General features: G+C 43.7%; 5 protein-coding genes and 1 non-coding gene across 10 annotated transcripts; 5 read left to right on the top strand and 1 right to left on the bottom strand.

The window, feature by feature from the left end:
* Nucleotides 1–392: 392 nt before the first annotated feature.
* Nucleotides 393–7,797, bottom strand: LOC112488650 (zinc finger protein 185). The gene is made up of 10 exons (XM_025065857.1): nucleotides 7,754–7,797; nucleotides 6,484–6,538; nucleotides 6,271–6,379; nucleotides 6,092–6,169; nucleotides 1,992–2,039; nucleotides 1,724–1,801; nucleotides 960–1,643; nucleotides 792–836; nucleotides 608–710; nucleotides 393–497 (listed from the first exon to the last, which is right to left on the bottom strand). The coding sequence occupies exons 2-10, from the start codon at nucleotides 6,491–6,493 to the stop codon at nucleotides 393–395; spliced, it is 1,260 nt and encodes a 419-aa protein (XP_024921625.1). The 5' UTR covers nucleotides 6,494–6,538; nucleotides 7,754–7,797.
* LOC103395434 (tigger transposable element-derived protein 6-like) lies at nucleotides 2,768–5,992 on the top strand. Its single transcript, XM_008333147.3, has 2 exons — nucleotides 2,768–3,049; nucleotides 3,950–5,992. Exon 2 carries the CDS (start codon nucleotides 3,951–3,953, stop codon nucleotides 5,247–5,249), a length of 1,299 nt encoding a protein of 432 aa, XP_008331369.1. The 5' UTR covers nucleotides 2,768–3,049; nucleotide 3,950; the 3' UTR covers nucleotides 5,250–5,992.
* trnav-aac (transfer RNA valine (anticodon AAC)) lies at nucleotides 7,282–7,354 on the top strand. Its single transcript has one exon. It is a non-coding gene; the product is annotated as a tRNA-Val (tRNA).
* Nucleotides 7,798–8,756: 959 nt separating the features above from the next.
* cwc15 (CWC15 spliceosome associated protein homolog) lies at nucleotides 8,757–10,821 on the top strand. Its single transcript, XM_008333146.3, has 7 exons — nucleotides 8,757–8,913; nucleotides 9,300–9,444; nucleotides 9,578–9,690; nucleotides 9,811–9,911; nucleotides 9,998–10,108; nucleotides 10,199–10,350; nucleotides 10,458–10,821. The coding sequence occupies exons 2-7, from the start codon at nucleotides 9,314–9,316 to the stop codon at nucleotides 10,585–10,587; spliced, it is 738 nt and encodes a 245-aa protein (XP_008331368.1). The 5' UTR covers nucleotides 8,757–8,913; nucleotides 9,300–9,313; the 3' UTR covers nucleotides 10,588–10,821.
* A 287-nt stretch (nucleotides 10,822–11,108) lies between these two features.
* mtmr2 (myotubularin related protein 2) lies at nucleotides 11,109–16,622 on the top strand. 4 transcript variants are annotated; one of them, XM_025066006.1, is made up of 16 exons: nucleotides 11,109–11,370; nucleotides 12,145–12,235; nucleotides 12,334–12,357; nucleotides 12,456–12,516; nucleotides 12,609–12,703; nucleotides 12,778–12,882; nucleotides 13,228–13,332; nucleotides 13,417–13,500; nucleotides 13,586–13,735; nucleotides 13,981–14,169; nucleotides 14,246–14,431; nucleotides 14,502–14,708; nucleotides 14,813–14,905; nucleotides 15,058–15,171; nucleotides 15,274–15,450; nucleotides 15,575–16,622. In XM_025066006.1, exons 1-16 carry the CDS (start codon nucleotides 11,291–11,293, stop codon nucleotides 15,737–15,739), a joined length of 1,926 nt encoding a protein of 641 aa, XP_024921774.1. In that variant the 5' UTR covers nucleotides 11,109–11,290; the 3' UTR covers nucleotides 15,740–16,622. The 4 variants fall into 4 exon arrangements, with proteins under 4 accessions (XP_024921774.1, XP_008331367.1, XP_016897499.1 ...); XM_008333145.3 differs by having other exon boundaries at nucleotides 12,453–12,516; XM_017042010.2 differs by having other exon boundaries at nucleotides 11,110–11,370; nucleotides 12,142–12,235.
* A 411-nt stretch (nucleotides 16,623–17,033) lies between these two features.
* fam76b (family with sequence similarity 76 member B) lies at nucleotides 17,034–21,019 on the top strand. Of its 2 annotated transcripts, none has more exons than XM_025066005.1 (10): nucleotides 17,034–17,560; nucleotides 18,193–18,257; nucleotides 18,344–18,398; nucleotides 18,602–18,757; nucleotides 18,837–19,021; nucleotides 19,108–19,158; nucleotides 19,261–19,338; nucleotides 19,441–19,573; nucleotides 19,647–19,748; nucleotides 19,887–21,019. In XM_025066005.1, exons 1-10 carry the CDS (start codon nucleotides 17,474–17,476, stop codon nucleotides 19,974–19,976), a joined length of 1,002 nt encoding a protein of 333 aa, XP_024921773.1. In that variant the 5' UTR covers nucleotides 17,034–17,473; the 3' UTR covers nucleotides 19,977–21,019. The 2 variants fall into 2 exon arrangements, with proteins under 2 accessions (XP_024921773.1, XP_008331365.1); XM_008333143.3 differs by having other exon boundaries at nucleotides 17,035–17,560; nucleotides 19,438–19,573.
* The last annotated feature ends 194 nt before the right edge of the window (nucleotides 21,020–21,213 follow it).

The raw sequence follows: 21,213 nt of genomic DNA, 5'->3' as shown, positions 1-21,213 counted from the left end.
CCTCACTGTTTCTGCCTGGTTTAACTCCCCCCCCACTGAGCAGTCGGGGCAGATTTTGTTTTTCATTTACTTTTTTTAAACCCAGTTTTTCTGACAAGGCTTCACTCACTCTCTCTCTGTTTTCGCGGCTGTCCCTCGGCCTCGTTGGTCTGACTGTTTGTTTGTTTGTTTGTTTGTTTGTGTGTTTGAAATTAAACCCATTTAAACCTGAAGCTCTGACGCTGTGGTTTTATTTGAATCACACACAGTCACATGGTTTTCTGATACACAGTTCACTGACAAATCCTGACCAGACGTCGTTAAAACGAAGGTCTTCAAGTCGGAGACTAGTTAGTGTTAGTTAGACCGAGGTCAGCGGTGACGGGTTTGATCCGCTCAGATAGTGTGTGTGTTCAGGTTAAAACAGCCTGGAAGAAGCAGCCTTCACAGTGGATCACCTGACCGTGCAGGAACATGGGGAGGAGGAGTTCTCCCAGCACCGTGGAACACGCCCCGCACTGTGGACATACACACAGTCAATCAATCAATCAATCAATCAATCAGTCAGTCAATCAGTCAGACACAGGATGGCTGGCTGATGGGAAAGTTTCAAAATAAGAATCCACACCTTCAGGCATTCAGGGTGACAGGTCAGGGCGGGTTGGCTGAGTGTGAGCTTCACAGGACCATCGAAGGTTCGATCACAGAACGAACAAACATCTCTGTGGTTGCTGAGGAGAGGGAAGAAAATGAGGACGAAGAAGAAGAAGAAGAAGAAGAAGAAGAAGAAGAAGAAGAAGAAGACGTGTTACCTGAGCTTTTGAAGATCCTCCCAGCGTTTTTGTAACTCATCAGTGCTGGAAAAAAAAATGCGACCAAAAATTGGATTTATTTAACATTTAATCCCGATGACTGTGTGGGATTTTTCTAGATGAATTCTGAGTGTTCTCACCTATTGGTATCTTCAGGCTGGACCTCACCGGTCTCCTCTGACTGGGATTACCTCACTGGTCTCCTCTGTCTGGGATTGTTCCAGCCCTGTCACAGTCTCGGGAACAGCGCCCCCTGCAGGGCGGTCCGAGCCCAGCACATCGTCGAGTTCGGCAGGTCGATCAGATTGGTCGACAGTGTCAGAGTCAAACGCGTCGTAGATGTTTAACTCCCTGATGACGACACTGCTCGGTTCTGACTCGACACTTTGCTCCACAGCGACATCATCAGGCTGGAAGTTTGAACTGTCGACCGATTCCTCCACTGTGGTCTTCAGGACTTCATCTGTCGGATGTCCGACCTCCACAGACGTGGTGGTGACGTCACCGGCGAACTGAGGCGGTGCCTCCAGCACAGTGTCGAGAACGGGTTCCTGTGGAACTTCTGACGTCACTTCAGGTGAGAACTCCAGCACTTCCTCTGACTTCAGTTCTTCTGTTCCTGGTTCTGGAGAAGATGTCTCAGGACTTTCCTCTGCAGAGGTTCCTGGTCCATTCTCAGCTGGCAGGTGGGATTCAGAATTGTCTGCATCACCGTTTTGGTCACAACCTTCTCCATGAACATCTGCTGATACTTCAGCGCCACCTTCAGGGCGTTCTCCGTTCAGCTGGACGGTATCAGCCACAGCTTCTCCTGGTCGTTTGTCACCATTTTGGGAAAGATGTTCAGCGGCGCTAAATTTGGGAGAAATAAGAGATAAAGTCACTAAAAGTCTCCGCATTTACAACCAGTCCATTTTTCCCGGTGAACATACTCGGCTGCAGCTGTCGGGCCCTCGGGCTCCGCTTCTACTGGAGGAGGAGAAACTTTATTTGCTGCATTAGTTGAATTGCTACAGCAGAAAAAATAAATTCTTTCATTAACATTCTGTGTTTGTGAGATGACTGGCTTTTAACTGAGATAAATAATGCAAACCTTAAAAAAAACACAAATTCATTTAAATCGGGGCTTTGTGCGCAGCCGCGTTTGGTTCGCACGGTTTATTTTCAATTAAAATTCAGCTCAACCAGGAGCTGACGTACCCTGCAGATGTCTGTGCCACGGGAGCGTCGCGTGAAGAATCTGCTGATCTGCAGGGCAAACACGACAGAGAGAGAGAGAGAGAGAGAGTTAAAAACACATTTGCAAACACTTTACATTTAAGTGGAGGGGGGGGGGTGGAGTTGATCTTGATTCTGCATTAATCAGTTAATGGTTGATCTTGGTTCTGCATTAATCAGTTAACGTGATATTTACAAAACCGTTGGCTGAATATAAACGTCGCATTTTAATGTCGCCACTTTAGATTCAGATGAACAGAGATTAAACACTGGGAGTTTAACCCTCACCTCCTCGGTGAAGGTGCAGGGTTCACTGTACACTGCACACTGTTCGCCACTGTATCTCATTCCAATTAAACTCAACCGTCCTCCACCGTTTTATTGTTCACTCTCCTACATTTGTCACTGTTTGGAACATTTCTCCTGGGTTTTCCCCCCGATCTATAATAATTTGTTTCGGTTCTAAAACAGTTTGTCTTCTGTGGGTCGGTTCTCTGTGGATGCTTACTGCAGGAGTCCTTACATTTATTATTAAAACAAACAAAGAAAACGCCATTTGTATTCTGTAAATGATTATCGATGGTTGTGTTAGCATATGAGCTTTTGTATTCTGTAAATGATTATCGATGGTATACGTGCACTGACGTCACCACAAACAAGCATCCAGTCAAAAAGAAAAAAATTAAAGTTAAAGTTCTATTATTACTCCTCTTTGGTGCTGCAAACTTATTTTTTAAAACCGGAACTCGGTGTGCTTTTCTTTTGAAGAGTACGGCTTTACATTTCCGGTTGCCTTCCGCCTTCGCCTGGTCGGGGTTTATCGTGCGGTGCTGTTCACAATACGCTGTAAAATGGGCGAAGAAAAAAGTAAACTCTCGTTTTGTTGTGGTGAGAGCACGATAGGTGTTTTGGCTACGGGAAGATGACGACTTTCACACGGTTTGTGTTTGTTTTCCTGCTCCCCGGGACGCGTTTCGACAGCGGCAGTGTTGGAAAGACACCAGTCCAAACAGTGAAACACTGAGAGTCGCCCAGAACAAGTAAGTCTTTGGATCCTGATAAACAGTCTTTACACGGAAAACGAACTGTGTTTTTGTCTGACATTTAGAGTTTATAAATTGATAATTAAGGGAATGTGAAAGAATAAAATCATCTTTAAAAATCAGTACAAAAAATAGTTTAAAATGATTTTTGTTTACGATAATTTGTTATACCTTTTCATTCATGTGATGTTTTATGTTGTGTTCAGGATCCATCACAGGTTAACTATACATTTGCACCAACAGCTCTACATGTGTGAAGAAATAAAGGTTGCGGGAGCAAAACCCTGTTTTTTTTAGAATGTTTGACCTAGAGGTTGTGAAAAGTCGTAAGTCTGTAATTTTCTCTGATTTTCTGAGAACATTTCAGGAACTCATCAGTGTCATAAACCAGTACATCATGACTCAAATATAACCAGAAAACGGTGCAGTTCCAGATTGGTTTTTAAGTTTCTTCACGTGGACCCAGTCTGATGTGGATCTAAAACTAGACAGCATTAGATTAGATTAGATTAGATTAGATTAGATTAGATTGGCCTTTATTGACACCAGGCTTGTGATGCACTTCTTACAGCAGCAAAAGGTCAGATGTCGTCCATGATTGATCGCCACTTTCCCCGGCAATCATTCAGAGCAGGCTGGTCCGTCCTGGACTGAATAACAGCAGCTCGATGACCACATCTCTCTGTTCCTGAACTGATCAGACTGGTTTATTAGAGCCAGGATCTGAGATCTGTCAGTGTCATCAGAGTTTATCTGACAACTTTGAGCTGCGTCGTTTCTAGTTTGGTTTCAGTTGCTGTTGAACCTTTTGAAAATTCCGTAGAATACTTTTCGATTGATGTGTTTCATTGATTTTTTTTTTGTGTCTGTCTTTGTTGTGTTGTTCGTGGAAAACAGAATGCCCTCAAGAAACCATCTGGACAAAATTGGAAGGAAGAAGAAAAAGAAATGGACGGAGGAAGCCATGGAGCGTGCGCTGATGGAGGTGAAGTCGGGGCGGTGCACCGTCAGACAGGCTGCCAAGGAGTTTGGAGTCCCCAAGTCTTCACTGGGGGACAGAGTGAGTGGACGGGTGACACCGGGCAGCCGCAGCGGTCCAGCCCAGCTCATAAAGTCTGCAGATGAGGAGCTGTTGGTGGAGTTCTCCGTCTACATGTCCAAACACGGATTCCCTCTGACCAAACAGCAGCTGGTGTCGTTCGCCTCCTCCATCTACAAGCGGCAGCATCGCAGGGTAGCGTTTTCCAAACTGGGCCAGACGTGGTGGCTGAACTTCAGGAAACGACAGGAGAAGAACATCACCATCCAACCAGCCGACAGCGTCGTCCGCGGGAGGACGGTGTGCGTGAGGAAGGAGGCCGTGGACCAGTTCTTCCATCTTCTCAGCACCGTCCTGGACGCTCACGGGCTCCGAGACAAACCGCAACAGATTTTCAACTGTAACGAGACCGGGTTTCATCTGGGCAGGAAGAGGGTCGTTCTCCCCAAAACCGGTGGTCTGGGTTACAAACCCATGTCCAGTCTGAGAGACCACATCTCTGTCTTAGCCTGTTTCAACGCCTCTGGCGAAGACGTGCCCCCGTTTATCGTCTACTCCAAAGCCTATCCTGGAGGAGTGTGTTACAAGACCCAGGGCCCCCCGAACGCCCTCTATGGGTGGTCCGACTCCGGTTGTATTAACTCTGACCTCTTCAAGAAGTGGTTCCTCAAGCATTTTCTGCCATATGCACCGAAGCAGCGCCCCCTGCTGCTGATCTTTGACGGCCACAAGTCGCCCGTGAACCTGGAGGTGGTGGAGGTGGCTCGTAAGGAGAACGTGGTCCTCCTGTGCCTCCCGCCTCACTGCTCTCACATCCTGCAGCCGCTCAACGCGGGTCTGTTTGTCCTCCTCAGGCAGCGGTTCGCTGCACGGCTGGGGGAGGGATGTGCCTCCGACACTCACTTTGCAATTAGCAAGAAGGAGTTCTCCAGTGTTTTTAAAGGATCTTATCAGTCGCTGAAGGAGGAGGAGGGGGCCAGGGTTGTCATGGACGGCTTCAGGAAATGTGGCATCTACCCACTGAACCACTTTGTTCTCAACGAGGGCCATTTAATGTCATCGCACAGCATGGGCCCAGCAGCCGGACCTTCTTTTGCCATTTCAGCACCGGGGGTGCACACCGTAGGAAACCTCACAGCTGCTGGAGTCTCCTCGTAGCTCATTATTAGCAGAGATTTAGTCAGTCATTTCTACCCCTCAGGAGCCAGTGGTCCTGCAGAGAGCGCTCTTTATCCGCTCACAAGGATGAAAAAAAAAATCACTTGTTAATCAGTTCTTGGCCACGATGTGTTTCAGTGTTACGACGCTCCGTGTCCGGCCTCAGTTTATAAAAAAAAAAAAAAATTTGGAAAGAAAAGGAGATTAAAGCTAATGTCTGTGCTTTAAACTATTGTCTGGTCCCTGTCATGACTATATTTAGACCAGAGGGTTTTAATGTCGCTCCCTGGTGGCTGCCTGCTGTTATCACCTCCATAAATAACACAAACTCATTGAAAATCCTATTCACCTCTGCTGCTGTGATATGAAGTCCAAACACAACATGTCGTCTGTGTTTATGTGCTGAGCTCCATTCACCAGTGTTGACTGAAGGTGAATGTGAAGCCAGGTTTGGATACAAGGCCAATAAAAACCAACTGGAAACATCACATCCATCCGAACGTTCTCTGTCTCTTAAACCGAGGTGGAGGTTTAAATCAGTCGTCGTGGGTCAAACAGGATTGACATTAATTAAACGGCCCAGTGGCTCCACAGCAGGTGGGTCATGGAGGTGACGTGCATTATGGGAGATGTAGTTACTGGAAAACAGACTCTACAACCACGCTCTGGTGGGCCAGATCTGGAAAGAGTAAAGAGAACTGACCACTTCTGCCCCCGTGTGGTGCTAAGAGAAAATGATCCATCAGGTTTTTATTCTTTATATTGTTTGTTTCTTTTTTTTTTCTTTTTAAATAATAATAATAAAAGTGAGACATAAACATCAAATCTGATTGTGGACTCACTCAAATTTCCTGATTGCCGAGAGGACGTAGGAATTCTGTCTGACCGGCGAGGGCTTCCTGGCCACAGCAGCCTCTGTTCTGCGGGACAGGAGATGGTCTGTTGATCTCAGATGTCTTTGGTTCACCTGCAGTTTCATCGGTGAAGACCTGACGTTTGTTTTTACTTGAGGAAACTTTACCTCTGTGGTTCCGGGTCTTTGTTCCTCTTCCCTCCCTGGATCCAGCTGTGATCTTCCCTCAGTGGATTCAGAGTCAGAATGTTTTTTAACACCTGGCTTCTGTCAATATCTAACACACACACACACACAGCAGGTGACGGAGGGAACTGAACATCAAAAGAATCCTTCACAATTTAAATTAGAAAAAAAAACACATTTAGAGTTCAGGTTTACCTCTTGACATGGTTCTGGAGTTTTCTTGAAGTTCTGCCTGACAATAAACCAGTCACTAAAATGAAAATGAAATGACAGTCAGGTGTGATTCACTGTGCGTTCAAACAAAATGTTGTTGTTGTTGTTCTGTCGTGTATGTTCTGGAACCAGTTAAAGTCCAAGAAATCAGCAATAGAAACATCATAATAATAATTAAATTAAATAAAAAATAACAACAACAATAGCAACAAAGTAATAAATAATAAAAAATATGAATTATACATTCACTAAAATGGCTGTATGATATGTAGCTATAGTTATATCAAACACGAGGTGTTTAACAGTAAAAATATGTAAATACGTCTGTGTTGCTAAATGGCGGTAATAAAAGATAATATTATGGCAGGTTGACAATAAATATTTGCTGAAAAAAACCATTATTGTTGTTCCTGGTGAGTTGACTACGGTAAATTACAGGTTAACATAGTTCCAGGTTCTTGTAAATATAATAATAATAATAATAGTTGTCGGTGCAGAGACTGGAGTGAACCTGTGAAACTGCATTCTGTTCTGTCGCGGGGAAACATCGTAGTTTCACTGTGACGACGAATTCAGAACATTTTTACCATTTTTTTTTTTTTTTCTTTAACTGGGGGCGAACCAAACCATAACAACTAAACAGCGCCCCCCTCTGATCTTCGAACGTTATAAAAGTAATTTCGTCAAAACAGTGATTCTAAATTATTCAATCAATTAAATTAAAAATATACTAAAATATTAATCGGGCTAAGTCTTTCACTATGAGAACGACAGCTACATGTTTCCGTAGTGTAGTGGTTATCACGTTCGCCTAACACGCGAAAGGTCCCCGGTTCGAGACCGGGCGGAAACAGTTTTTCTATATTTAAACTACGAAGGGTTTAACAAAGTTCAATTAAACCTACAAAGAACACAAAAATAAATAATGGCTCTCCGATTTTTATTTTACAAATATATGTGCACCATACTATAACCTGACTTTACAGTATTTACCGTTGACTGTCCGTCCTCTCTACAGTTGTTTGACTGCTGCTGTGTTAACATTTCTAGCCCACAGATAATATTTTAATCTCTGATGATGGATCTCTCTCTGGAGACGCGCCACCAACAATTAACCGGGTCAGAGTCATTATGCAGAGAAGAATGAAAGCTGCTCTGACTCCGTGATGAGCCCTGACCCCCAACAGAGTCAATGAACGTGATGATTGTGAATGCAGAGTGAAAATCCCTCCACCGCAGTGAGTTTCCTCACCTGTCTCTGTGCTGCTGCTCAGTGATGTCCAACCTCTGGTGTCTGTGCTGCACAGGCAGACAGACAGCAGACAGAGGCATTTTAACCTGAGTCTGATCCCACCCCCCTCCTCACCCCCGACAGTGACTGTACATTCCGTCCATCCACCTGGAATCTGTCACACAGGCCGGTCGAGTGGGATGGATTTCACATCAGTGACCTCATCTCAGGTGTCTTTCTTTAGAGTCTTTTTTGTTTGTTTGTTTGTTTTTTGAGTAACAACTTTTTTTCATTTATTAATTTATTAATTTTGGAAAGCAACATTGATTAGAGGGAAGTAATTAATATTGAAATTAAAATGTATTAAGCCTTGTTGATATCAGCCACTCAGCAACAACAGCTCCAGGTCCCCTTAGGGCCCCGCCCCACACTTTTAAATGATAACATGGACTGGACATTGCTGGTTCTTATACTGTATATATTGTGTTTTTATGGATGTTAAATTAGCAGCTTTTACATCGACACACGAGGTTTGAATGTTGTGTGGAATCCAGACAAACCTCGTTCACTAATTGTCCTTCATCAACTACAGATAACATCAGTCACTTTTATGAATGTTTTCTCGATGTTGTGGTAATCAATCACAGGACACGATAAAATGGAAGTATTTTTTTACTTCAACATCAGTTTTTTCCATGTGACATTTTTGTCACATATTTTACTGGAACTACAGCACATTCCCGTCAGTTAAGTGCCTTACAGCAGTGCTGCCTTCCTTTTACGTTAGTTCACTGACTTATGTCACATTCTACAAACCGGAATGTCATAAATAACAACAGAAGTCAGTTGTACCCTGTAGGAATGTGCGTCACTTTGTTCTTCGCCTGTTCCATCCCACTACATTCTTCACGTGTACTTTGTCTGCATTACATCGTTTCTCTGCGTTTACACAAAAATGACTTCTTTCCGTCAAAGAATCGTAATTATAACCGCTGAAAATTACAAAAGACTAAATACCTCTCAACATTGTAAAAAAAACCCCACACAAACACATATTTAGCTAAAACATTACTCATAACGTTGCTTAATCCCACTGATTGTGTCGCACGCATAGGAAGTGACGTATCGGTAAGGTGTTACGTTTTACCGAGACTTCCGCTTTGTCGTGTGGTTGCTGCTGCGTAAGTATTGTTACACTAAATATGACTCTAAAATAACTGTTGTTTCTATTTTATTAAATCCAACATTAAAGAAACGTTTTGAAGTGAAGATTTAATCAAATGAACTACAAAACGCAAACGTTTACAGCCTATTTCTTCCCCTTGACCGTTTGTAAACCAAGTTAGCCTGTTAGCATCGCCTTAGCTTTTATTGGCTAAAAGGCTTTACTGTGTTTTCTTCTTCGTTATGACTTGCTTCTATTGGTTTTTTATGTGCTACTTTTATCAGAGTTTTTGGACCGGACTGATGGTTGGACTTATCTGAATTGTAATGGCATTTTGTTCGGACGCGTTTGTTGTTTAATCTTTTATGGACGTTTGTTCTGTTTTTCAAATATTTACCACAGCAAACTTAGGCAAAATGACCACAGCTGCAAGGCCAACGTTCGAGCCGGCGAAAGGAGGGAGAGGAAAGGGAGAGGGGGATTTGAGTGCCCTCTCCAAGCAGTATTCCAGCAGAGATCTTCCAGGTCACACGAAGATCAAGTACAGGTCAGGAGATCACGTAGAACCAAGCAGAGTGGTGATGGAAGAAGTTCTAGTGGCTGCTTCCATTCAGACCCATTATAAACATTCATGATTGAGTTGTTGTTTTCATTTTTTATGTGCTCTCTCTCCTTCTTAGACAACCTACCCAGGATGCCCCTGAGGAGGTGCGTGCCCGTGACTTCCGCAGAGAGCTGGAGGAGAGGGAGCGTGTTGTTGCCCGTGAGAAGACCAGAGAGAGGGGACCAAGAGGTTGGTCTCTCTGCCGATGTTAGAGTGTTTTATGCTGTAAAAACTCTGAGCTCATCAGAATTTAACTTAAATTTCAGTTTGAAAACAGTGACTTCAAATACAGCACTCTCCTTCTTTCAGAACACACCACATCTTCATCATCGTCATCATCATCGTCAAAGAGACCCAGACTGGATCAGATCCCAGCAGCAAACCTTGATGCTGACGACCCTCTGACCGATGTAAGACTGAGCTCCAGTCTAAATGGACGGTGCGTGATCAGCAGTGATGCCTCTTCCTCACCACAGACATTGTGTTTATTCAACAGGATGATGAAGACGAGGACTCTGAAGAGGAGAGCGATGATGACGACAGCGCAGCTCTCATGGCAGAACTGGAGAAGATCAAGAAGGAGCGAGCTGAAGAGCAAGAGCGCAGGGTGAAGTGGAGTGACCAGTGGTCAAAGTTCGTAACGATGCACTTTTTACTGCATTGGGTTTGTAAACCTGTTTGTTGTTTTCTATTTTAGGAACGGGAACAAAAAGCGGAAGAGGAGAGGATTCGTATGGAGAACATCCTGAGTGGAAATCCACTGATTAATTTGGCAGGACAGCAGCAGCAGCAGCAACAACAGCAGCAGCAGCAGACCGCCCAGATCAACACTTTCAAAGTCAAGAGAAGGTACTTCTTTACCTGTACATATTGTATATACACAACTGTACATGCATAAGGAAAGTTCCAGAAAACTAAGTCATTTATAACAAAATAAATGTTGTGCTTTTTCCCAGATGGGACGATGACGTTGTTTTCAAGAACTGCGCCAAAGGAGTGGACGACTCACGGAAAGAGAAACGTTTTATCAACGATACTCTGCGCTCTGAATTTCACAAGAAGTTTATGGAGAAATATGTAAAATAAAAGACTTAGTGTGTTTGAATTTTATTTTGGTTTTTAATCAGTTTTGTTGTACGCTTTTTCATTAATAAATGTCAACCAGACGAGTGTCTGTACGGTCAGTGAGTAGATGTATATAAAGTGGAACACCTGCATACTTTGAATAAATATCAAAATCCTCTGTGATTTTATTTTTTTTTAAGCAGCTGTCTTTCAGTTCAGTTTTCTAAAATAAATAAAACCTTGTGTTTAACATGACTTTCAAAACTTATTCTGGAGAAAATGATTTCAACAAATGCTGTTTTAGGAGGTATGTACTTTTATTATTGAGCAAATATGGAAGTATTTGAATATGAGTAATTATTAGGAGTTAGTGAATTTACGCAAATTTATATTTTTACTTTGAAAAAATTGAAGATGTAACAGATTTAACCGTTAAAATGGTTTACTCTAAAATAGAAAACACGTTGATTCCAGTAAAATGCACTAAGTGCAGGAAACGCGCTGGTCACGAGTACTGCACTATAGACCGCCAGAGGGCGCCGTCTCGAAAGCAGTGTTGACAGTCGGGTACTGGGTGGCTGCTGGGAAAAGATGGCAGCTTCCTTTTGTTTGTGCAGATTAACTGCTGTGTGAAAAAGCTAACTGCGAACTTCTGTCCGGGGGGAAAAAAATCAGTTTTCTGCGTTTTCACTGCCCGCAGTTAAAAAGGCATCACTGGGAGAACATGGAGAAAAGCGGCAGCGTCGACAGTTTGGGCTCCAAACGGTCGACCTCACGACAGCCCAGTGTTGATTCATTATCCAGGTAGCTACACCCATCCTGTCATCCGTAAACTTTTACAGTCTTCGAACCAATAGGATCCTATTTTTGTAAAACTTACACTTTAAATAAACAACTCTAACACCCGTCAACACATGTTAGACCTATATATAACCGTTGTTCTAATTTAGTCCGTGCGATAATCTGACGGGACACTACGCATTCCTGGAGACGGTGAATTAGGACACTGCTGTCACCGCGTATCGATATTCTGCGATTAATCGATAAAATCCAGTATTATGTTTAGGAAATGTTGCTTCGGTTTCAGCTACTCAGTTACTACGAACTTGATTTTGGTGGTTGATTTAATAACGTAAAGAGCATTACGACAAATAGTTTGGTCGATATTTGGCATTTCAATTTTTTATATATGTGATTAGGACATAATTACATATTTGTGTAGGTGGATAATTTGCCTTTAAAACTATTTTTTCTTTAATTTATGATTCAGTTATGATAAGCCAAGAGAAGCACAGGTTTTTATTCAAGTTTGTGTGATTTGCCAGATTAAAAAAACCTGATAATATAATGAAAATGAATAAATGTAATGATGAATGCAGAGTCTGGACGGGTTTAGGGACACAACATCGGACACATCTGTCTCAGATCATGTGTCCTGGGTCGTTCCCTCTGACACTGACAGCCACAGTCACATATTTGTTTTCTCCGTTGAGCCCAAAGTCAGAGACCGACCCGGTGAAGGAGGACATTCGTGAACATTATTTCCTGTCGGTCATTTGTCTTCTTGTCTCGCAGCAGTACGTCCACCTCCCGCTCCGACCGCTCGGCTCAGGCCAAGCCTCCCTCTGCCATGTCCTCTGATTCTGCAGAGTTTTCTCCGGAGCTCAGGGTCAGTATCTGTCACCGAGTTCACACAGGTTCTGTCTGAACAGTTCCTGACGACTGAAGCATGACTCGACCTGTTTTTTTTTTCTGCCCTTTTTTCAGGTCAAACCCAAGACGTCTGCCAAGGTCAGCGGCTTCAAGGACAGACACAATGACTGGCCAGGACATGTTTGTCTTTGTTTGTCTTTTTTCCTACATTAAATGATGTCCAATGTTTTCAGCAGGTGAAGGATTCAGACAAAGAGGAACCGCAGCTGCTTCCAAATGAAACGCTCCAGGACATGGGTGGGTCCAGTCTGATCGGTTCTGACTCTCTGGGACAAATAGTCCTCGTGAATTAAACCTCACAACGTAACAATACGTGTTTTGTTCAACAGCACAAGACATCACCTACTTCTGTCCTTTCACTGGAGCGCTGAGGGGAACGGTGATCGTGTCGAACTACAGGCTGTTCTTCAGATGCACGGACAGGGTGAGTTGGCTACGTTCATTTCACACGTCGTTCACGAGCTGTTTTGTTTTTGTTGACGTGCGATTGGCTCCTAGGACCCAGCCTTTGTGCTCGATCTTCCTCTCGGAGTCATAAGTCGTGTGGAGAAGATTGGAAATGCTTCGAGCCGTGGTGACGTGTCCTACGGCCTGGTCTGCAAGGTGAGGAGACAACGAGTGTTAATGTGTTGACTGTTTGTTTTTTTTCTCAGAAAGTTATGACTAAAACAACAATGACAGTTATTGTCAGCTAGTAAAAGTGAGACAAAGAGAGACAAAAAAAAATCTGGCATAGACAAAATGATTGGGTGTTTGAACATAGTTGTAATCATTAAAATAAATAGTATGAAATTAATATAAAAAATAATGTGCAGTAAAACAGTAATTTATTAGAACACTATAAGATTTAATAAGGAAAATTAGAAATAAATAGTTGGTTTATTTTAAAAACCAAAATATTGTTGCGTTTCATATATAATCCTGACCCGCGGCTCTGTTTCTTCACAGGATATGCGCAATCTCCGCTTCGCACACAAACAGTTAGAGGACACGCTGAAGAAGTCCATTTTTGAAGTGTTGATCAAGTTTGCGTTTCCTGTTTCTAACGGACTGGTGAGTCGCGACTCTGCGTCTCGTCTGACGCCGGAGCACGTGGTTTTCCTACCGTCTGACGTTCTGATCTTCGTCTCTCCGCAGCAAATCTTTGCGTTTGAATACGGACAAGTTTTTCCTGAAAATGGCTGGAAGGTGTACGACGCCGTCGCCGAGTACAAACGACAGGTACGTGAAGTTTGACTGAAGGGGGAGACGGTGGGTTTTTTTTGGTCGTTTGTTTGAGGAGGTTGTTTGTTGTGTTTGTTGAAAGGGAATTCCCAATGAAAGCTGGAGGATTACAAAGATCAACGATCACTACGAGCTGTGTGACACCTACCCGTCCACGCTGGCGGTGCCTGTCAACATACCGGACGAAGAGCTGAGGAGAGTCGCCGCCTTCAGAGCGAAGGGCAGGTTACCTGTGAGTTATAAACATTGTGAAAAAAATGTGTAATAATTCTTATCAATTGAAGCATCAAGTTGTGACTCACTGGTCATACCATGACACTATACACTTTTGTACAGTAAGTGGCGGTATAGCGCCTAAAATGTTGGTCGTGACCCAGTATTAAACCTAGCCCTCAGGGGCCTTCGTGGCCTGAGAGACGTCGCAGGTTTGAGAAGTTTGAACAGTTTGAGAACCACTGCTGTGCCGTCTGTGTGAAGGTTCTGTCGTGGATCCATCCTGAGAGCCAGGCCACGGTGACGCGCTGCAGCCAGCCGATGGTCGGGGTCAACGGGAAACGCAGCAAAGAGGACGAGAAGTACCTTCAGGCCATCATGGACGCCAACGCTCAGTCCCATAAACTCTTCATTTGTGACGCCAGACCCAGTGTCAACGCTGCCGCCAACAAAGTCTGGTTTTTTTTTCTCATCTTCATCGAGAGGAAAATCGACTGTGTGGTCTCTAACCTCTGTTTGTCTCCTTCAGATGAAAGGCGGCGGATACGAGAGTGAGGATTCGTATCAAAACGCTGAGCTGTTTTTCCTGGACATCCACAACATCCACGTGATGAGGGAGTCGCTGCGCAAGCTGAAGGACGTGGTCTATCCCAACATCGAGGACTCCATTTGGCTGTCCAACCTGGAGTCCACTCATTGGCTGGAGCACATCAAGGTAAGGAACGAGGAACGAGGGAGGAGAAACTCCAGACAGTCTTCACTCACCGAGACTCATGGTTTTCCAGCTGATCCTGGCCGGAGCGCTGAGGATTGCAGACAAGGTGGAGTCTGGGAAAACGTCGGTGGTGGTCCACTGCAGCGACGGCTGGGACCGCACGGCCCAGCTCACCTCTCTGGCCATGCTCATGCTGGACAGTTACTACCGCACCATTCGAGGCTTCGAGGTTCTCCTGGAGAAGGAGTGGCTGAGCTTCGGACACCGCTTCCAGCTGGTACGCCTCGGGTTTGACCCATTGTTCTGAACCGTGGGTGAGAAAATGGTTCTCAGGTTCTTCAGTTCTTCAGTTCTGATGTTCTGCTCTCCGTCCTCTCACAGCGGATAGGTCATGGTGATAAAAACCACACCGACGCAGACCGCTCGCCTGTTTTCATCCAGTTCATCGACTGCGTCTGGCAGCTGACACGTCAGGTGGGCACGGAAGGTTCCAGAAAGACGAAGGAAGACTTTATTTAGTTTTATATATTTTCACTCATTATTCAAAATAATTCTGACGAAGGAAGACTTTATTTAGTTTTTTGTTTTTTTTCATTATTTAAAATAATTCTTCTTTTTCCTTCCAGTTTCCCGCAGCCTTTGAGTTTAATGAGTACTTCCTGGTGACCATCCTGGACCATCTGTACAGCTGCCTGTTTGGGACGTTCCTGTGTAACAGTGAACAGCAGAGAATGAAGGAAGTAGGAGAACTTCAGAGATTTTACAGATTCACATGAAAACAGAACTTTAATATTAATCATTTTACACATATTCACCTTTGGTTTTTCTGTATTTTCTTTCAGGAGATTCCTAAGAGGACGGTGTCACTGTGGTCCTACGTCAACAGCCAGTTGGAGGAGTTCACCAATCCTCTGTTTGTCAACTACACCAACCATGTGCTGTTTCCTGTGGTCAGCTTACGCCACCTGGAGCTTTGGGTTGGCTACTACATCCGTTGGAACCCTCGCATGAGACCACAGGTACGGGGTTATTTACTGCAACACAATTGGTGTGTGTGTGTCTCTGATTGAATTAGCAGACACCCCCCATCCCTTGTGTGGAGTCATTAAAGTTTAACCCAATCCCCCTGTTCTTGTCTTTCAGGAACCTGTTCATCAGCGTCACAAAGAGCTGCTGGCGAAGCGCGCCGAGCTCCAGAAGAGAGTAGATGAGCTGCAGCGGGAGGTGACCAATCGCTCGGCTTCGTCTTCATCCGAGAGGGCGGGCTCCCCCACTCGCTCCATCACACCGGTGCAGACATTTGTTTGACCCTCGTTACAGTTACGGGTGTAATAAACAGACCCAAACACCAGGCGTCAGTGAGCAGGTTTCTGTTATTTAGACGTCTGTCCTTCAGTGTCCAAGCGCTCGACCACAGCCATGTCCAATCAGATGTTTTCATTTACAGTTGACAGATTTCACCCAGTGTCAGTGTTGACAGTACTGATGTATGTGTTATAGGATCAAACTCCTCGTTCCTCACTGCACTTTTTTTTTATGTTATTGTCAACTAAACTGAAGCGCGTGTGAATTCTGCAAATACTGAACGGAGGTCAAAACTGTAACATTTACTAAAACCAGGTGTAGCTGAAGCTCGTCAACGTTGAGGCAAAACAACAACAAAAAAAAGGTCGGGTTGTTTTCACAACGTTGTGCTTTTAGACCATGTGACCAAATGTCTTTGTTGGTGAAATAATGTATTATATGATGCATTCCTGTCTTTGAGGTTTTTTTTATGTTTCAATTTGCAAAATTCTCAGCTTTATTTATTATACTTCAGTTCAAGCTATTTATGGCTCACAAACACTTGCCAAAAGTCAACCTCCCCTCCTGCGCCCCCCCCTCCAATGTCAATAGACTGAACGTAATATGCAAAAGAAAATGGCCGCCTCATATTTGCTAACATTTACTCAAACATTTACTCTCTTGCTGATGTTTTTAACCTTCCTCGTCAACGTTAAGATGATGATATAATGTGTTATGTTAAATTTTTATCTCAACGAATCCTAATGACTGTACGTGCCTTGCTCTGAATGATAAAGAGTAACACCAAAAGATAATAGTCATTAAGGCTTTTAATTGCCAAGGTTTATCATTAAATACACTGTGTATGTACATATTTTCAATAAACATGTAACTAAGCTTCATGAAATGAGTTTTTTTTTATTATATTTTGACTGATTTCACTACGTTAGGTCACACTTTATTCTGCAAATTGTTAAAAAGAAGAAAGAATTATGAAAAAGAAGTGTAATCAGTAAGTATTGTTGGTTTTATTAAGAAAATATCCTCTAAATTGTATTTAATTTAAATTATGATTTTAGCCTTTAGAAAAAGTGATTAGCACATTCCCATTGTAAAACGATACATATTCATAAATGTATTAAATATTGTAAAACGATACATATTCATAAATGACGAGTATTTTTGATATTTTTTTAATAATGTACTGCTTAGCGGGAGGCCGAATTTAGCCGGACCGAGCCGAACTGAATAATCCGAGAAATCTGATTGGTTTGGAGCATTTTAAACTGTAAATCCCGCTAACAAAAATGTCGCGATAGGTTTCCTTTTTCGTTGAGACGTGTATGCCACTTCCGGTTACATGACGACGGCGTTAATACAAAAAGAGAGAAGGAAAACAGGAAAATACCTTTCTCGGCGAGGATACATTCGAACCCGGCTACAACCAGCCGATTAGCGGTAAAGTGGTTCGTATGTGAAGGGAAAACTACCAAGCGACATCAGCCCAGCCCGTTCGGGCAGCACTCGATCCGCGAAAGCCTGGATATTTTGGAGTTTATTGTTCTTCGCTTGCTCCCTGCTGCTAACAGCTATCTCCGTGCTAGCGCTAGCTAACGCTGGATGCCAGCATTCCGTGCGCTCTCAGGTCTCCATTAACAGGCGGGTAGGAAAGGTGACGGCGCCACTGCAGCCTCCAGTGAACAGGGGAACGACACCACAGCTTCTTCGAGCTCGGTGACATTGAGTTTGGCAGCGAGAATGGCAACGTCGGCTCTGTACGCCTGCACCAAGTGTAACCAGCGGTATCCCTTCGAAGAGCTGTCCCAGGGCCAGCAACTGTGCAAGGTATGTCCCGCGTGAGAAGAAACAAAACAGCCACGAGCTGGAAGACACAACTTTGTTGTTGTTTTTTTTCCCTTTTTCCTCGTCAGGGCGTGATGCTGTTTTCCGGCATGCAGCAAGTTAGTCCAGCTCCGATTATGTAACAGCATTTTGTCCTTACAAAACTGTGCGCGCAAATAGACTAAGAAACTCTAATTAGTTCACACGAACATTACTGAGCAACATAGTAGAACAATGTTTACCACTGTTGTAAAAACAACAAGAATAAGTTTTAAAATTAAACCAAACCGGAAGATCGATGCTCGTGCAGAGCTTCAGAAAAACACGGCTCATTAAAAAAAAAAAAAGTGAAGTGTGATGTTCAAGTGATCAATAAGGCAGGAAAACAACACCTGTTGATTTAGGGTGGAGGCAAAAAAACAAAACAAAACGTTTATCCCTAAATACTGAGCCACACATCAGGTGTCAAGTGTTTGACCCTGGTGTTGACGTCATCACTGATTTAATAATGTGCTAACTGAATCTGACAAACAGACCAGTTTGTTTTACTTTACTTTGTCTCATGTCGGTGCCTGTGATCTCTAAACCACATCTAAGTCAACAAATCTTTTGTTTGTGTGTTTTCTGATTTATAGGAGTGTCGCATCGCACACCCCATTGTGAAGTGCACGTACTGCCGATCTGAATTCCAGCAGGAAAGGTAGGCAGTTCCACATTTTCACATCTAGTTACCTCTAGTTAACCGTGTATTATTTTGGGTATTGAATATCAGTTTGTCTTTTACAGCAAAACCAATACGATCTGCAAGAAATGTGCCCAGAATGTCAAACAGTTTGGAACCGTGAGTCACATCCGTCTCTTATTGTTTCTTCACTAGAGTTTATAGTGTGAAATAAAAGCACCACGGGTTGGTGTGTGTTCCCTCCTCCTGCATTACTGTCTATTTTAGTCTCAATAGGATTTAAAGTTACAGAACTGTTTTAAAACTTTTGGGGCATTTTTTTTATGGGAAATTCACCGATGTGTCGTTTGTGTTCCTTGCAGCCCAAGCCCTGTCAGTACTGTAACATCATTGCAGCGTTCATCGGGACAAAGTGTCAGCGTTGTACCAACTCAGAGAAGAAATACGGACCTCCACAGACCTGCGAGCAGTGCAAACAGCAGTGCGCCTTCGACAGGAAGGAGGAGGGCAGGAGAAAGGTATAAAACAGACGCACCTATAGACAGGTTAGCCACTGGTCATGTGATTCAGACCATCATCAGCGCCCGTCTCCTACAGGTGGACGGAAAACTACTGTGCTGGCTCTGCACTCTGTCCTACCGCCGTGTCCTGCAGAAGACCAAGGAGCAGAGGAAGGGCTTCGGCTCCTCCAACTCTTCGTCGTCCCTAAACGAGAAAGACCACCACTCCAGACCTCACCATCATCACCAACACCAACATAGGCACAGCAGTTCTCACCACAAGTAAGTCACCCCCCCACCCCCCGGACTTTCATCCAGGATGCTGTCTGTTTGTTTGCCGTGCTGCCAATCTCCTCCGTCCGTTACAGGTTGAGTGGGAGTCTGAGCCCTGAGCAGGAGCAGGGACTGTGGAAGCAGAGGTAAAACTCCACCAAATCTTTTTCACTGACACTGTTTATTTAAAAACGGTTTATTTGTGGCATTTGAAGCTCACACTGTTGGTCTCCAATGTTTCTGTGAAGCCATAAATCGTCTTCAATCCAGAAGGAGACTCCAAAGAAGAAACCAAAACTGGAGATGAAGCCATCCAACGGAGACAGGTGTGGAAGACGATGAACTATGATTGTTTATCAGTATTGTTCTGTATAATCCCAGAAGCTAGAACATGGACTGATGTGTTTTCCTCGTGTCTTCTTCAGCAGTTCCATCACTCAGTCTATGGACAGTGGAGGGACAGACAACTTTATCCTCATCAGCCAGCTCAAAGAGGAAGTGATGTCACTAAAGAGACTCCTGCAGCAAAGAGATCAGACCATCCTGGAGAAGGACCGAAAGGTAGGGCGTCACTTGACCTTCCGGTGACCATGGACTATTTTGATGATGTATTGATTATAAATCTCTGCTCCAGCTCACTGAGCTCAAGGCCGACTTTCAGTATCAGGAAACCAACATGAGGGTGAAGATGAATCAGATGGAGAAGTCGCACAAAGAAGCAATGGAGCAGCAACAGGTGAAAAACAAACACAGCAAATGTACACGTTATACAAACGACAAGCGTCCGCCATCGTTGGTTGGTGAACGTCTGGATTTTTCCATTATCCTTGATCACCAGCACTTGAATCTCACTCTGTTTCGTTTCTCTCCACAGTCCAAGAACAGGGAGTTGATGAAACAAGTGGCCGCTCTCTCTAAAGGAAAAAAGTTTGACCGGACAGGAAGTTCCCTGCTGTTGCCATAACATTAGGTCGGCCGGAGGGGATCCCACGAGAGGGTGGACGCTTCGTTGGTGTTAAGCTCTGAAAGTCTCCGTCACCATCATTGATTATTTACTCCAGAGGCCACGTCGTACACGGGGAAAGAAATGTTGAACCGGTCTTTCTCTACACGTCAACAGGTTTTAGATATTTTACGTCAACGTCTCTTCTGGTTATTGGGATGTGGTGGAGCGGAGAGGGGAGCTCTCATTTTCAAACACTGCCGGGCCAAAACAAAAAAGCATGGTGTTCACACGTGGATCATGACCTGTCCACCTGGTTTTTACGGATATCATGCGATTTATTTATTCAACCGTATTTCTTAGCCTTTTTTTATTTCCTCACAACATAGATACAGAACACCCTGAATTTTTGGGGTTTTCTTTCAATAGCAGTTAGTTATATTTTTCTAAATGGATGCGACTTGTGGAAGACGGGTTTTTTCCTCAGCGGAGACCCCGTGCAATTTTATAATTTATGCAAACGAGAGAAAGGTGACCACTAAGCTGCTGCTCAACAGTAGAAACTTTCTCTGGGTCTCTCTCTGTTACAAACACACAATAAAAAAACCAATGAACACTTTGAAAGACTGTCTGACAAAGAGACACCTCTTGGCTGCGCTCTCTCACTGTGTGACAGCTCACAGTACTTTGCTGTTTCTCTCTGGTGGAACGGTCGTACTGCATGGTTTTACTGCCAGATGGTGTGGTGGTCAAAAGTTTCCTCTTTTTTTTTTCCTCTCTCCTTTTATTTCATATTTTTTTAAGAATCACTTGTAAATGTATCACTGGGGTCGGCCATTGTATTTAAACTGTTGCTTGTACCTGTTTAGTGAGTGCAGTATGTATATGGTGAGGCCGGTCACAATCATCATGTCAGTAGAAGAGGATTTTTAAAAACAGAACACACACACACACACACCCTTCACCTTACATCGATGGGCTGCTTTCATACTGTGGCATCCAGGATCAATTTTGTACTTTTTTTCCAAAGTGTTTTAAAAAATTATTAAAACTGGCAAAAATGATGATGTGAGTTCAACTTTATTGGTTTTATTTTTATTTGTATACGGGTTTTGAATGGTTAAGGTAAGGTACTGATGGAGAAGCAAAGAAATACTTGACAAACCGAACCCCGTTACGGAAAAATACGCAGCCCCTAAAGGGACATGGGGAAAATATAAATAAATAAACGTTTCTGTTCACCTGAAACTTATAAGTT

Source organism: Cynoglossus semilaevis, chromosome 19 (assembly GCF_000523025.1).
Source record: "Cynoglossus semilaevis isolate Cse_v1.0 chromosome 19, Cse_v1.0, whole genome shotgun sequence".
Classification (NCBI taxonomy): domain Eukaryota; kingdom Metazoa; phylum Chordata; class Actinopteri; order Pleuronectiformes; family Cynoglossidae; genus Cynoglossus; species Cynoglossus semilaevis.
The sequence above is the reverse complement of the archived record's forward strand: the minus strand, read 5'-3'. Positions and strand labels throughout refer to the sequence as shown.